At 53.7% G+C, this 15,486-nt stretch overlaps 1 protein-coding gene across 1 annotated transcript; it reads right to left on the reverse strand.

Moving 5' to 3' along the window:
* Positions 1-7,524: 7,524 nt before the first annotated feature.
* On the reverse strand, positions 7,525-8,631 carry LOC118259788 (olfactory receptor 52K2-like). Its single transcript, XM_035569552.1, has one exon. It carries the CDS (start codon positions 8,629-8,631, stop codon positions 7,525-7,527), a length of 1,107 nt encoding a protein of 368 aa, XP_035425445.1.
* Between the last annotated feature and the right edge of the window lie 6,855 nt (positions 8,632-15,486).

The raw sequence follows: 15,486 nt of genomic DNA on the forward strand, positions 1-15,486 counted from the left end.
CTGCAGTAAGGGAGGCAGTGCTTGGGATGGCTCCCAGGTGTCCGGTGCCCGCTGGCAGTTTGCACGCCTGTGAGATCCCTGCCACCAGCCCGGCCGAGGGCTTCGCGTGGGCTCAGCCATGGGCTCAGCTCAGCCGTGGCTCCCCCAGCACTGGCCCTGGGTGGGGGACGTGGCTGAGCCGTGGACATCACGGGGCAGCACCGTGTAGCACCGTGTCTACATACACAGCATCATGCCCCATGCTCGCCTGCCACCACCGCTCCCTGCTCCCACCCCTCTGACATGGGCCACTCTGTTACTTGTAGGGAAGGGCTCCTGATTTGCACCTGAAATCCGAACCCTGTGTGCTCCTCTGTTTCCATGGAAGCTGAGGCTGTTTCCTTCAGCCTCTTTTTTTTGCATCGCTCCTCTGCTGTTTGCATTTAACCCTGCATGATGTATCACAGGGATCAGTGAGGGCCTTGGGTGATCAGGCAGGTAAGAACAGCACGACATGAGATATTTCATTCAGGTTTGCCCCAGGGATGGAAGGGGTCCATTGCAAAGCAATGTCACGGTATGGTGAGAGCATGTAAAGCCCCAGTCACAGGCAGGGCCTCATTGGGCTGATCCTGGTCAGACCCATAAAGCCCGGTGAGCAAAGCCCATCAGACAGCACCAGGAAAGGCTCCTGGAGAGGCGGCCCTGCCCTGTTTGATAACTGCACCCAGCGAGCATCTCCCAGCCAGGTCCCAGCCATGGTGCAGGGTTACCACCGCTGCAGGCAGACACAACACTCCTGTTGTAAATGGCATCAGAGTTCAATGCTTGGGCTTAGGAACAGCTCTGGGAAAGCTAAATGTGCAGACACAGATGTGACAGGAGACTGGGGAAAGGGCACGAGGAAGCCCAAATGCTCACAGGTGATGCTGGAACAGCGTCAGAGCAGGCGGTTTTGCTGTAGACACTTTCTGCTTGCAAAGTCCAGTTTGAAGCCTCCGTGCTGGTGCCTGCCGGATGTTCATGGAGCTGCAATGCCACAGTGTCACAGCAGCTGCTGGGCTCTGCTCTGCCCATGCTGGGACGCTCCCGGGGAGGATCAGGGCATGCTCTGGTGCTTTGTTTTCGGCTGAGGCGGGTGCTGTTTTGCACTGGGGGTCGTCCCCACCGGCAGGGGCTGCGTGAACGGCGCCCCCTCGCCTTGCTACAGCCTGGGCTACGCTCTGGGAAGAGGAGGTGGCAGTGCAGGGGGGTGGCACTGCAGGGGGTGGCAGTGCGGGGGTGGCAGAGCAGAAGGTGGCAGCGCAGGGGGGGACAGAGCGGGAGGTGGCAGCGCAGGAGGTGGCACTGCAGGGAGGTGGCAGTGCTGCCTGCTGGCCAGGAGGTGCCTCCCTCGCTCCACGCTGGGTGCCCGGGGCCCGCGGTGTCCCCAGGGCCGCCCGCTCGCTGCGGCGCTGCAGCAGCCCCGTCCCGCACCCCCGGGCAGCAGCGGGGAGCGCGGCCCTCTGTGCCCTGCGGACCCCAAACCCCAGCAGTGCGACCACGCGGGCTGCTTGGGTCTCACCAGGGAGCTGCTGGAGCAGAGCAGGGCGGCGCCGGAGACGCGCAGACCCAAACTCTGCCCCAAACTGCCCAGGATCCCCGGGGAACCCTCCGCTGGCTGTCCCTGCAGCCCGGGCAGGGCACGCTCCTGCTGCCCCCGGCCCCCCCCCGCCCGCGGTGCAGATCTGGGGCTGGGGAGGAATCTGCTCCCGGAGCCCATCTGTGCACGGCCCTGCTGTGGGGATGGGGATTTGGTGTCCTGGGTCGGACCCATGCCCCTCTGCAAGGGCTGCTGGTGTGCTGTAGTTTATGGGGGGTGGTGATGGTGGTGGTGGTGCAGTGGGTGCACGGTGTTGTCCCTCCATAGTGTCCACTCTCCAAGCGTGGAAGGGGCTTCAGAGTACTGTGGGGGTAGCACAAGGTGATTCTGACACAACCCAGGGCCAGTTTGCTCCCAGCAGCAGTGAGTTGGTTGAGTAGGGCTGTGGGGGCCTGCAGGATGCCCCCTGGCTGACACGTCCCACTGCCAAACAGATTCACCAGGAACCCCCCCTGCGACCTGCACCAGCACTGGGGCTCGCACGGCTCCTGCTGGCTGGGCCCAGTGCAGCACAAAGGGATGGTTTGGGGAAGCTCATGGGCGGACACTGCCAGGGTCTCAGCCCAGCAGCTCTGTGAAACCCCCTGGGGCCACTCACAGGCTCGGACCGTCCTCTGGTCTCACCCCTCTGTGCCCCCCAGGATAAAATGCTCTGGGGGTACCAGGACACCCCACTCCCAGGGAGTTTGGTTCTGTGATTGTGCCCCCACAGGGGGATGCAGAAGAAGGTGGGTGTGGGGCAATGCAGACCGTCTCCCTGACCACTGCCCATCCCGTCCTGTCCCCTGGGCCACCCCTCTGCTGCTTGGACCTGGTGGCACTTGTCCTGGTCCACCAGCTGGGATGGGAGTGGGAGGCGGTGGTGGCCAAGGGACCTGTTGCTGACACATTCAGCTCCTGCTGCCACCTCCGTGGCCCTGGAGAAACTCGCCTTGGACTGCACAGCAGCTTGCTTTCTGCCAGGACGTGGCCTTGAACCAGCTCAGCAAAGGCCTGGGGACGCCAGGCAAGGGCAGCTGGCAGCGCATGCAGTGCATTGCTGGGCTCAGGAGTGGGGACAGGGGCAGTGAGACTCCCCCACCCCCAGCCCAGGCCACCTCGGGCCCCTTCTGGCTGTGCTTCCAAAGCAGCTCCAGGGCCGCAGGCCCCAGGGGAGTGGGGTGCGGACGGGTCCGTGCGACACGGGGATGCTGAGTGCAGGCGGAGCAGTGGGGAGGGGACGCTGGTTTGGGGATGCACGAGGTGAAAGGGTTTGCTGTGGTGCAGCTCGCAGAGAGCAGCACCTGAAGAGCATCCCAAGGGGAAACCAGCTCCTGGCCCAGCCACCCCCCCCCCCCCCCCCCGCAGCTGGGACAGGCCCTGGATTTTGTGAGTGAGGGAGCATCGCTGTGCCCCCTGCACTGCCTGCAGGAGGGCTCGTGCCATTAACCTCAGCGGGAGACCTGTGCACGGCCCCTGGCCCTGGGAGGGTCGGGCTGTGGGAGGGGGGCGTCCCTCCGCGGTGTTGGGGGCCCTCTGACTTATTTTCTTTCTGGGCTTTTGAACAAGTCAAAGTTAAAAGCAATTGAACTCTGTTTATTTTATTTTTTTTTTCCATCAGGCTACTTTCCTGGGAGTAGTCCAATTAGTGCTAATGAGCTGGACGGTAATTACAGCACGGGCCACAGGAGGATTGATTACTGGTGGCTGCGCTGGCAGGGCCCCAGCCTCCCCCCGCTGGCTGTGGATGGGCCAATTAGTGGGTGTGCAACTGTGACGCCTCGCTGGGGATTTTGCATCAGTTTCTTGGCAGGAGCTGGGAGCTGGAGGCAGAGGAAGCATCACCACGTCCTCACGTCCCCGCACCCCTCATTGCACTGCAGGAGGGCCCCATCCCACAGGACCCCACTCCCTGCTTCCAGCCCCCCCCCGCCAAGTAACTCCATTCCTCCCCAGCCCCAGCTCTGCAGGGGCGCTGGTGGCACTGGGATGCCTCTGTCCCCTGTGTCAGCCTGTCCCCTCTGCAGAGGGACACGTGCTTTGGCGGCCGTGCCTCGCCGTCCCCTGGCACCCAGCTATCTTGTGTGAAAAACAACAGCCAAGTCCAAACTTTTCAGAAGTCTGTGAAAATCAGAGAGACACTCCCCCACCCCCCCAAAAAAAAAAAAAACAAACAAAACACCCAGAGCAGGGGCATTTCTAGGGACTGAAAATGTGGAAGTGAAATAAGAAAAGCTGTTTGGTGGCAGTCAACACTGGCTACCTGGGGTCCCAGTCCGACGGTGTTTCCAAAGAGACCCCCTGTGCCATGGATCCCACAAAGGGTCGCGTGCGGCAGCGGGGTAAGAAATGCTGCTGAAGGTTGTTAATTTGGCTGGGATTAAAACATGCACTGATTTCGAGAGACAGGAAGGCTCAGCTCTGTTTTGCCACAGCGCTGGAACAATTTGCAGCAGCCTGGGCACTGCCTGTGAGCTGCAGCCAAGCCAGCGGCCCCATCCCGAGGGCCCTGCAGATGGCCCTGATCAGGCAGCGTGGCCAAGGCCAGGTGTCGCTGCCCCAACCCACTGCCCTTTGCAGGGGCTCCTTGTCACCCCTGTCACCCATCTCCGAACAGCCCTGCTGGGGCACCTGCCCCCGCCCAGCAGCCACAGGGTTAAGCTGTTGTTTGCTTTGGACATTTCACCCGAAGGAGAAATTAAAAATTATCAAGTGAGGTATGGTTAATAGCAGCTGGAAGTGTCCTGAGGCTAATTACTGCTGCAATGCACCTACCGGCTGCCACTTGTGGCTGCTGCTAACAGGGCTCATCCTGCAAGCTGGGCAGGTAAACAGGGGAAGGGGCCTCTTTGTTTGGGGTCCTCACAACTGGGGCTGGGCAGAACCCTGTCTGGGGGAGCTGGCAAACAAGCGAGGGAGAAATCACAGCCCAGGAGCAGCTCATGGGCTGAGCACCAGCAGAAGGGACATCCCGAGACCCCCTGCCATAGCCCCGGAAAGGCACCTGCTTCATTTGCAAGCAGGGCTCTCGTCAGCCTCTGCATGGTGCTGGGGCAAATGCAGCCCAGGGCAGAAATGCCCCAAATTCCCTGTGTCTGGTGCCCCCAGCTGGGGCTTGTACCATCAGTGCCGCCTTATCACTGATTTTCTGGCTGCAGTGGGGACAGAGCACTTCACAAAGCCCAGTCCTGCTAAGTCCCTGGGAGTTCTGCTCAGCTTAATGATGGGTACCAGGGGCACGTCCTGCATCAACGCCCCCGAGCACAGCTGTTAGGGAGCTTGCTGGGGCAGGACCCCCTTCCTCATCCCTGTACTTACACATGGAGGATGGCTGGTTCACCCTGTGGCTGTGCTGCTGTCAAAAGGGACAGGGACGTGGTGAATTGGGCTGCAGGAGCCTGATGGAGTTCAACCAGGAGAAGTGCAAAGTCTGGTCCCTGTGAGGGAACAACTGCAGCAAACACAGCTCCAGTCCTGCAAGGCTCAGGTCAGCCGTCCGTAGTCAGAGGACGGTCAGGGGTCTGCAGAGGCAAATGTGTCCAACAGCATTTCAGAGAGTTGGAGGCTGAGAAACCAGTGACAGGCACTGCAGCTTTAACACAGAATGTACCAGCAGGAAGCTTTTTCTCTTACAGCTGGCCCCTTGCTTCATCGATCTGGTGGCAGGAGCAGAGGCCCCGGGCCCAGCCTGGAGCCCGGGAGGTGCCCTCTGGGCCCCAGGCAGCACTGCTGTGCCGGGCGGGTGCCGGAGCCCTGGCACAGGCTGCATGGAGAGGGGCTGGGGGCTCCTCCGTGGGGTCTCCAGCAGCCGCCGGGACGTGGGGCTGGGCGAGTGGCTCCGCGGGGCCCTGCTGGGGCAGGGGGCGAGCAGCGAGTGGCACCCAGGGGTGCCCCCAGCCTCAGCCACTCAGAGTCTGAGAGTCTGTGATCTGTGGAAGGTTATGATGGAGAGGTCTGTAGCCCACCGTAGCACGTGGGACAAAGCAGCTGGTCCGAGGGAGCACAGCACCCGGGAGCACCCTGAGCTCCATCCTCTCCTGTGCAGCAACGTGCTCCCAGTGTCACGGTGCCAGACCAAGCACTGACTGCCTGTGGGCTTGTCTAATCCTTGCCAATGCACCGTTCTGCTGCCCTGCAGCAGGGTCAGCAAGATGCTTGCCTGGAGTCCTCCAGCGGCGGGTTGCTTCCTTTCCAAGCGATGTGTTTGTGTTCTAAGCACTTGTCATGGCAGACACTTTTTCTGTTGCCTAACCTAAATGTTCATAGCCAAGACACAGCCTGAATGTTCATAGCCATTTTCCCTTTGCATGTGGTGCTGGTGAGGCTGCACCTCGAGTACCGTGTTCAGTTTTGGGCCCCTCACTGCAGGAAGGACGTTGAGTTTCTCGAATGTGTTCGGAGAAGAGTGACGAAGCTGCTGAAGGGATTGGAAAACAAGAGTTATGAGGAGGGTCTGGGGGAAATGGGGCTGTTTAGTCCGGAGAAGAGGAGACTGAGGGAAGACCCTCATCTGTCTCTGTAACCGCCTTAAAGGAGGCTGCAGCAAGGAGGTGCTGGTCTCTTTTCTCAGGTGACAAGTGATGGGACGCAAGGCAATGGCTTCAAGTTGCACCAGGGGAGGTTTGGACTGGTCATGAGGAAGAATTTCTTCATGGAGAGGATGGTCAGGCACTGGGATGGGCTGCCCAGGGGGGTGGTGGAGTCCCTGTCCCTGGAGGTATTTAGGGTACGTGTAGATGTGGCACTGAGAGACATGGTTTGGTGATGGGATGGTCAGGTTGATGGTCAGACTTGGTGATCTTGAATATCTTTTCCAACCTAAACAAGTCTCTGATTTTAAAATTAATATAAAATGTTTCCGTCTGATTCATGTCAGCGGGACTTTGCTGGTTTGTCAGTTTAGAGAGAGATTTGGATGATCTCAAAAGAGAGGAAGGAAGGAAGCAAAGATGGATGGATGTATCACATTTTACAGGAACCTTTTTCTCTTCCTTATTTCTGACTTGACCACCCTCTCCAAACCAGGTGATAAATCTCCAATCACTCTTTGCAGAATTACGAAGCAATGCTATTTCGTAGAGAGAGCTGTGATTGTTCTTGGCACCTGTGGCTATAGGATATGTCAGGAATAGGAAACAGCTTTTACTTTAGATGTCTGAGTGATTTCTGAGCTCAGCAAACACATCAGCAATTGCTTCTATGCAGAGCACAACCCTCCTCTTGGGTTTCTCCTTTCCGGCTGATTCCTGCATCACTGATGCTTGGGTTGGCTCAGTGCTCCTTGCACTGACAGCAGGGCTTACACCACTTCACCCTGCCACGCTGCCTTGCATTGAGGTGCGTGTGGTCCCCACCATGACATTACAGCAGGGGTGCACAAAGGCATCGGAGGTGACGGCTGAGGCTGCTGCAGTGGATGTGTAACTGTAGCTGTTGATTAAAGCAGCCTCCCGTTCCCTGGGAGCCTGGAGCTGCACTGTTTCTTAGATGCATCAGTCTGACTCCTGATCAGAAGCGAAGCACAGATGTCTCTTGCATGGAGAGGTGGATAAGACACAGGGTGAGCCGTTGCCATCCCTTGTAGGCAAGGAGGGGGTCCAGGCATCGTCCCATTCCCCCCACAAGGGATGCGAGGCACTGCGTACAGCGGTGTCACCTCGCTGCTGCTTGCTGGACACAGCTGTCCTCGCTGGCTGATGCACCCTGCCCTGGGGGACACCTCAGCCACGTGCCGCAGCGGCTGAAGTGCTGCTGCTGTCCAAGTGATACCATGATATAATGTTTCCAAGTGATATCTCGGAAGACATGAGTGCACTGGCCAAGGAGACAGTTGTCCAGCATCCATCAGGACTGAGCCGTTGGTTTCACACCAGTAAACTTTTGTCATGTCAGTGTTAGGCCTTTGGTCTAGGTTCCCTTTCCAGTCACTGGAGAAAGATGGGCATTTCTGGGGCATTCATTGCCCTAACATCACGGGCATTCATTGCACCTAGCATCACACCTAGTCTAGGGTCAGATAAATTATTTTCTGGGGAGCACCTTGCTCTCTGAGCATCTCGCCTGCCTTTATAAGCATGCGAGAACATGAGTCCTGCCAACTTCTCCAGCAGTCTGAAAATCCCTCCCCGGATCTGCTTCATCTTTATGCCATAAATGAATGGGTTGAGCATGGGAGGGACTGTCAAATAGAAATCAGCCACCAGGACTTGGATGTGAGGTGCCAAGCTGAAAGAGAACATCTGGAGGTACATAGAGAGGAGGCCGCCTATGTAAAACAGGAGGATGATGCAAATGTGGGACCCGCAGGTGCTGAGGGCCTTGAGACGTGCCTCTTGGGATGGCAGCCTCAACACAGACCTGAGGATCATGCCGTAGGAGACAGTGATGAAGACAGAGTCTGTCCCAACCAACAGTGTTGCCACAATGATGCTGTAGAGGTCACTGACGGATGGGTCAGCACAGGCCAACTTCACCACGGCCATGTGCTCGCAGTAGGAGTGAGGGATGACTCGGGATTTGCAGTAGGGCAAGCTGGTGAGGAGGCACATTAAAGGTGTCATGACAGCAGCTCCCCTGGCCAGAGACAGCAGTCCTATCTGGGTGGTCCTTGAGATCGTTAGGATGGTGGAGTATCTCAGAGGGTTGCAGATGGCTATATACCGGTCAAAGGACATTGCCAGGAGCACCCCTGACTCCACTGCGGTGAACGTGTGGATGAAGAACATCTGGATGAAGCAGGCCTCAAAAACAATCTCTCTTGAATCCAACCAGAATATGCCCAGCAGTTTGGGAACTACAGCAGTTGAGAAAGTGAGGTCAATGACAGCCAACATGGAAATAAAATAGTACATAGGCTCATGGAGACTTTTGTTCAACCTCACAGCAAGAAGGATCATGATATTTCCCAGCAAGGTCATGACGTACATAAAGCAGAATGGGATGGAAAACCATATGTGGAGATCTTCAAGGCCAGGGATGCCCATCAGGAGAAAAGGCAAAGAATTGGTGTTGGTTTGGTTGGGGCTTGACATGGCATAGGTGGAACAAGTCAAATATTTGTTCCTGACTTTAGTTCCCTGTAACACAGTGACAGAAAGGTTGGGATTTTGCTACCTTCTTGGTTGTTCGTAAAACTGTGCGCACTACAGTTTTCAGTTGTCACGCAATATAGGGAGAAACTTTCAGCACCTGTAACCCACAGTCAGGCTTTTAAACTGTTGCTGTGGTCAGTGCTTTCCGCAGGAGTCACTGCCAGAGAGTCCAGCCTGTCCTATTGCTCACGTGGGGCCACCTTCCCTTCTGATTCCCCGTCCAGCCACTCTGCGTAACCTCTGGCTTTTGCAGCAAGTGTGTCTGTCTAAAGGCTGGCACCGCGGTGTCCTGCCCTGCCACGGCTTCCAGTCACTATTGCAGGGGGCAGTGGGAAAAGCGGGGCTTGATGACCCCATGGTCTTCGCCCCTGTCCAGCCCTCATGAGCAGTGCAATGGGTGGCTTCGGGGCTTGCAGCAAGGACCCCTGCTTGGAGACAGGACTGGGCATACAAGCCCGGGTCACTTTGGGTCATGCAGAAGCTCTGCCCGGACAACATGTCCGTGGTGAAACTGAGCTGAGAGAGAAACTGCAGCCAGGAAAATGATGTTTCAGTCAGCAGCCACTGCTACCCTCAGCCAAGGAAGGTACAATTAAAATGGTATGAATGGCCTGCACACTCCTCCACCCATGGGACTGCAGGCCAAAGCAATGAGGAATGTTGTCCTGTCTGATGTTCACATCACAGTGACACAGTATTCACTAAAGCATGCTTTTTGTGAAAGGTAATGCACTACTGCAGGCTCATTAGCATTTGGAGATAGAGAACCTCCATCCCTTGATTTTTGCCTCAAGTGCAACTTATCCTCATGGTTATAACCATGCACTTTTCTTCCCGTTGGGCATTGCCTGTCTACTCCTTCCAGCCACAGCTCCCTATTCTGCCTTCCTGTGCTTGGCCAGAGAGCCCTTTGTGGCAGAGTATTTTCACTGAAGGTGTGCACTTGCCACGACCAAGGAGTTATTCTTGATAAACTAAAGTCCCAGAGCACTGCAAGTTTCTCATCCCCAGCCACCTGTTCTATGACCTGCCTTATGAGAGGGTTCTTATCCACACATCTACATGATATCAATTTCCTATTTTTTTATATATAACCTCCTCTATTTCTGTTTTATGCATCCAAAATTGCACTAGCCCTTTGGGTCCCAGTGACACCTGTAAGTGTGCTGTCAGCTGCTTCCCAGAGCTTCTGTTTTCTAGGATGCAGTGCCCCCCCCGTGAAAACCTGCCTACTCTCCTCATCAGTTTATTTCAGGCAGTTCCTTTGAGTGATTGCATCCACCAATCTCTCTGGACTGCTGTGCATGACTTGTCTTTCCCCAGCACCATTTGAGACACAACTTGTACTGATTTTAGGACTACTGAGGAAAGTGGCACAGAATAAATTCTAGCCTAGAGCCAGCACTTGTGGAGTCCCTGCAGAAACACCCGTTTTGTGGTGGGCAGCTCCTCACAGGAAAGCAGCGTGGCAGAGGTGCAGTCTGTGTACCGTGCACACACACGTGTGCACATTGGTTAACCAAACTTGCCATCTCATCAGAAAATTAAATCAAGTTTGTTTGACAAGAGCTATCTCCTGTGAAGCCACATTGATTGCAATTAATTTAATTTGATTCCAGTCATGTAAATCTTTATTGACCAAATCTTCTGTTATCATCTTGGGCAGTCTGCTGGGCATTGACGTCAGGCTAAGTAATCTGCAGTTAATCACATTATCTTACTGTCTCACTAAAGTAATGGCCTGAGGAAGCGTGTCTGCAGTCATCGCGGCATGCCAGGACTAATAGAAGTTTGGCAGAGCAATCCAGAGACCTCCTTGGCCAACTCACAGACACCTTTTCCCTTGTGCCATTTACCCAGGACCGCTGTATTTGTTTTCTGTTCTTGACAGAAGCTGTTTAACATGCTTCTCATTTATTAATTAAGTAAATTACATTAAAAATAAAGAAATAAATCTCTGATTGCCTGTCTCTTGGGTAGGCATAGACCTCTCCCCTTCACGCGGAGGGGTAGTTGTCTTCATTTGCTTTTATCTGATTTCTCTACTTAATAGCTTCTAATTGCATGACATCCTGACCAGCTCTCCCATGCCACTTTTGCCCGTGGTGTTGTAGCTGCAGCTTCACGTGCCCCATTCACCTTCCTAACCAAAGCCGCCCCTTCTGCAGGCATGCAGAGGTGCAGGCTTGGCCATCAGCTGGACTTGTGCAAAGCACCTCTCAATGTTTTCTCTAATTTCTAATTTCTAATTTCTTTAATTTCTATTTTCACTCTGCCTTTAAGTTTCATCAGCTTTGAGAAATCAGAACTTTATGAAAAATCAGTACTGCAGGCTGAAATACATTGAGATCAATGCCACCAGTTCCTAGGCACCACCGACCTTTTTCCTGTAGTTTAATTCCTTTTCATCACAGTGAAGTCCCTCGTGCTGTTAATGAGTGCTGGATGCAGAATTCTTTGACTGAGAAATGGGCCCTGTGCTCTCCTGTGATGTTTTATGTCTGCCTTTCACATCTTCCAGACTGAGTTCTCCCCATCCCATCTCTTTCACTCCCTTCCTTCTCATCACAGACACCTCCAGGGCAGTGGGGAGCTGCCATGCAGGTTTATGGAGCATAAAGCATGCTCCAGACATACTTTCCTATAGAAATGAAGCCGGGTTATTGCTCCTGGCTTGAGCACAAATGTGAGCGCTGCCTGGTCTGGCCGCTAGCACAGGATTTAGGACACCTGTTCACATCCAAGGCAAGTTTCCAGCCCTGGAGCAGCTGCTGCCGTGGTCCATGCCCTGACCTGTGCGTGTGTAGCTGGCCCTGGAACTTTTGCTCCTCCTCCACAAATTGCACCCCAGTCGCATGGAACTTCCCCAAGTAAAGGTTTGTCCCCCAGTCCCTGCCTGCCTCTGAACTCAAGCTGCCCTCTCTTCAGGCTTGCCAGAGAACAAGCCTGTCCTCCTGCACCCTGCTTCAAGCCACAAGTGACCTGAGCCGGGTGGGGATCCCGGGCCACGGGGCTGCGTGCCCCCTTCGGCATCGCCAGCACACCCTGAGTAAGCTTCACCACATGTGACAGAACCCAGACTATTTTACCAAATCCTGTCCATCCGCAAGGCCCCCAGCTGTGTGCCCACGGCTTGCAAGTCAGATATCTCTTCCTGTATGCAAGCGATTAAGAATATTACCCATGGCTGAACATTTAGTTTGTTTTACAGAAAACGTGCATTTAGCTAATTAATGATTGGTTTATATAAACAGAAACAAACTGGCTTTTTTTTTTTTTCTTTTTCTCTTTTCATTTTTTTTTTCAGTGAACAAATGCTGGTTTTAGTTAAAAAGCTTGATACTTATTAGCTTACTCTTTTTTAAACTCAGAACATATTTTTAGCTAAAAAAATACTCAAAAAATCAGAATTCTGCAACCTTCAGTTTGTGTTTTCATTTAATAAGACACTTAAATTTTGAACAACTGATTTTTTAAAGAAAGTTTCCAGCAATTGCCTTTTTCCTAGCTGACTCAGCTTGTGAACATACACAGGCTGACTGCTCTCCCCCAGCCAGCCTCCAGTCCTTGGGCACCTGCAGCAGCCTGCTGTGCCCTGAGCCCGACACAACCCACCTCAGGTCAGTCCTCAGCCACATCCACCCACCTCATGCTCTGCTTGCAGGCATCTGCCACCCTGGGGGATGCTCAAGCCGAGGAAAGGATGCCTTCACGCGTGAGGGCAGAGCAGCACGGATGTACATAAATCACCCCAGCAGTTCTGCAGGAAAACTCCTCCTAGAAGGAGAGTCCCAAGAGCACGAGGCCTCTGCAGACAAATTCTGTAATAACCTCTGCAAAGGGGCTAGACAGTAACAGCCTTAGTCTCAAGTCAATTCTTTCCCATCTAATTTATTTTTCAAATGGCAGGTGCTAGGAGAGGACCGAGTGAGGCAGGAATAGGCTGCACGAGTTGTCTCCAGCAGAACAACAGATTTGTGTTTCTGCCTGGAGCACAAGAAAGTGCAGTTTTGTTTCTGGCTGCTGCTGGACGAGTAGCTGGAAGCATCTCCTGTCTCTCCCCAGGGACAGAACATCCACAGCTTCTCTGGGCTACCTGTGCCAGTGTCTCACCACCCTCTGAGTGAAGAACTTCTTCCCGACATCTAATCTAAATCTCCCCTCTTTTAGTTTAAAACCATTCCCCCTTGTCCTGTCATTATGTGATTGAGCAAAAAGTCGCTCTCCATCTTTCTTGTAAGTCCCTTTTAAGTATTGAAAAGGCACGATGAGGTCACCCCAGAGCCTTCTCTTTTTTAGGCTGAACAGCCCCAGCCATCTCAGCCTTTCCTCATAGGAGGTGCTCCAGCCCCTTGATCATCTTCATGGCCCTCCTCTGGACCTGCTCTAACAGCCCCACATCCTCCTTGAGCTGGGGGCCCCAGACCTGGACACAGTACTCTGGAGCCTCACCAGGACAGAGCAGAGGGGCACAATCCCCTCCCTCCCCTGCTGCCACACCTCTGTTGATGCAGCCCAGGACGCAGTTGGCCTTCTGGGCTGCAAGCGCACACTGCTGGCTTGTGTTGAGCTTTTCGTCCACCAGAACCCCCAAGTCCTTCTCTGCAGGGCTGCTCTCAGTGAGTTCTTCTCCTAGTCTGTGCTCATGTCTGGGATTGCCCTGGCCTGGGTGCAGCACCTTGCACTTGTCCTTGTTGAACCTCATTAGGTTCACATGGGTCCAATTCTCCAGCCTGTCCAGGTCCCTTTGGATGGCATCCCTTCCTTCTATTGTATCAACCACACCACTCAGCTTGGTGTCATCTGCAAATTTGCTGAGGGTGCACTTGATCCCACTGTCTATGTCATTGATAACGATATTAAACAGCACCAGTCCCAAGACAGACCCCTGCGGTACACCACTCATCACCGGCCTCTGCTTGGATGTAGAGCCATTGACCACCACTCTCTGGGTGGGACCTTCAAGCCAATTCCTTATCCACTGAATGGTCCACCCATCAAAACCATCTCTCTCCAATTTGGAGACCAGCATGTCATGTGGGACTGTGTCAAAGGCCTTACAGAAGGCCAGGTAGATGACATTGCTCAGTCTTTTCTTGTCAACTGATTCTGTCACTCCATTGTAGAAGGCCACCAGATCAGTCAGGCATGATTTGCCCTTGGTGAAGCCATGCTGGATGTCTCTGATCATCGCTTTGTCTTGCATGTGCCTTGACATTGCTTCCAGGAGGATCTGTTCCATGATCTTGCCAGGCACAGAGGTGAGGCTCACCAGTCTGCAGTTTTCTGGGTTCTCCTTTCTACCCTTTTTAAAAATAGGAGTGATGTTTCCTTTTTCCCAGTCACCAGGGATTTTGCCTGACTGCCAGAACTTTCCGAATATGATGGAGAGAGGTTTGGCAACTACATCAGCCTTCAGGACCCTGGGATGCATGTCATCAGGCCCCATAGACTTGTACGTGTTTATTTTCATCAGGTGGCCTCAAACCTGCTCTTCGCCTACAGTGGGTGGGACTTTGCTCCCCCAGCCTCCTTCTACAGGATCAGGGGAACGAAAGACTTGGGAAGCCTGACTGGCAGTGAAGACTGAGACAAAGAAGTTGTTGAGTACTTCAGCCTTCTCCATGTCTGTCGTTACCAGTTCACCCTTCCCATTCATCAGAGGGGCTACACTCTCCTCGGCCTCTCTTTTCTGAGCAATGTACCTATAGAATCCCTTCCCGTTATTCTTTGCATACTTTGCCAATGTCAGTTCCATCCACGCCTTGGAAATTCAGGATAGCAGAAACATTCTGACAACTGACTTTTTCAAGCTGTCAGGAAAAAGTGCAGCGGAAAATCAGAGAAACACCACAAAGACTGGAAAAAACATTTCTGACATGGGGAATAACATGCTTGAACCAGTTTTGATTTTGAATGTGTATCACTGACTTTAAAAATGATGTAGAAATGAGATTAAACAGAACATTTTGGGTGGGATTCATCTGACCAAACACAGGTGGCAAGTGTAGACATGGTGTCAGTCTATGGCTGGAGCTAGTCCTCTACATTGACTTCAGGATCCTAAAGACAAGCAGTGTGTGCTTTTCTTCTGAGTCCTTGCTTTAATGGAGCCAGCTTTCCCCAGCTTCACCCCTCTGCTCCTCCTCCACTCTCAGACCCAGCTGGGGTCATGGCTGCTGGCTCTGATGAAACTCCCCTCTCTTTGCAGACCACCATGAGCAACTGATACCACAAGGATCTCTGACACAGACATTCCTCTCCACTCCGTATCTCTACTTCATCACTCACACATCTTAAACATCCTAATGGGAACTGTCACTTATCCCTGCCAAAACCTCCTTGGCAAAGGCTCACCAGACTGCTGCTTTTTTTCCCAAAAGTTGGCTGTTTGTAGCTTAAGTCTTCCTGAATCTCAGAAGGCTCCAGCCAGAGCCCAGGAGTAACATCTCTGCTCCCTTATTGGAATGTCTGACGGTAAGGTATCATGGTGGTTTTACCCTGCAGGGCAGCTGAACTCCACCACGGCCGCTCTCTCACTCTGCCTCCTCAAAGGGAAAGTTGGGGGGAGATATGATGAAGAGGGCTCAAGGGCTGAGATAAGAACAGGGAGATCACTCACCAGTTATTGTCACGGGCAAAACAGACTCAGCATGGGGAGATTAGTATAATTTACTACCTATCACTAGCAGACTAGAACAGTGAGAAACTAAAAGCAAACCACAAACACCTTCCCCCCCATCCACCCTCTTCCACCTCCTCCCCCTGAGCAGTGCAGGGGAACGGGGAATGGGG

The sequence above is a fragment of the Cygnus atratus genome, chromosome 1, assembly GCF_013377495.2.
Source record: "Cygnus atratus isolate AKBS03 ecotype Queensland, Australia chromosome 1, CAtr_DNAZoo_HiC_assembly, whole genome shotgun sequence".
NCBI classification, from domain to species: Eukaryota; Metazoa; Chordata; class Aves; order Anseriformes; family Anatidae; genus Cygnus; species Cygnus atratus.

What these genes read in the sequence shown, in the direction of transcription:
- LOC118259788 (XM_035569552.1), bottom strand. Translation starts at nt 8,631, where the DNA reads ATGTCAAGCCCCAACCAAACCAACACCAATTCTTTGCCTTTTCTCCTG.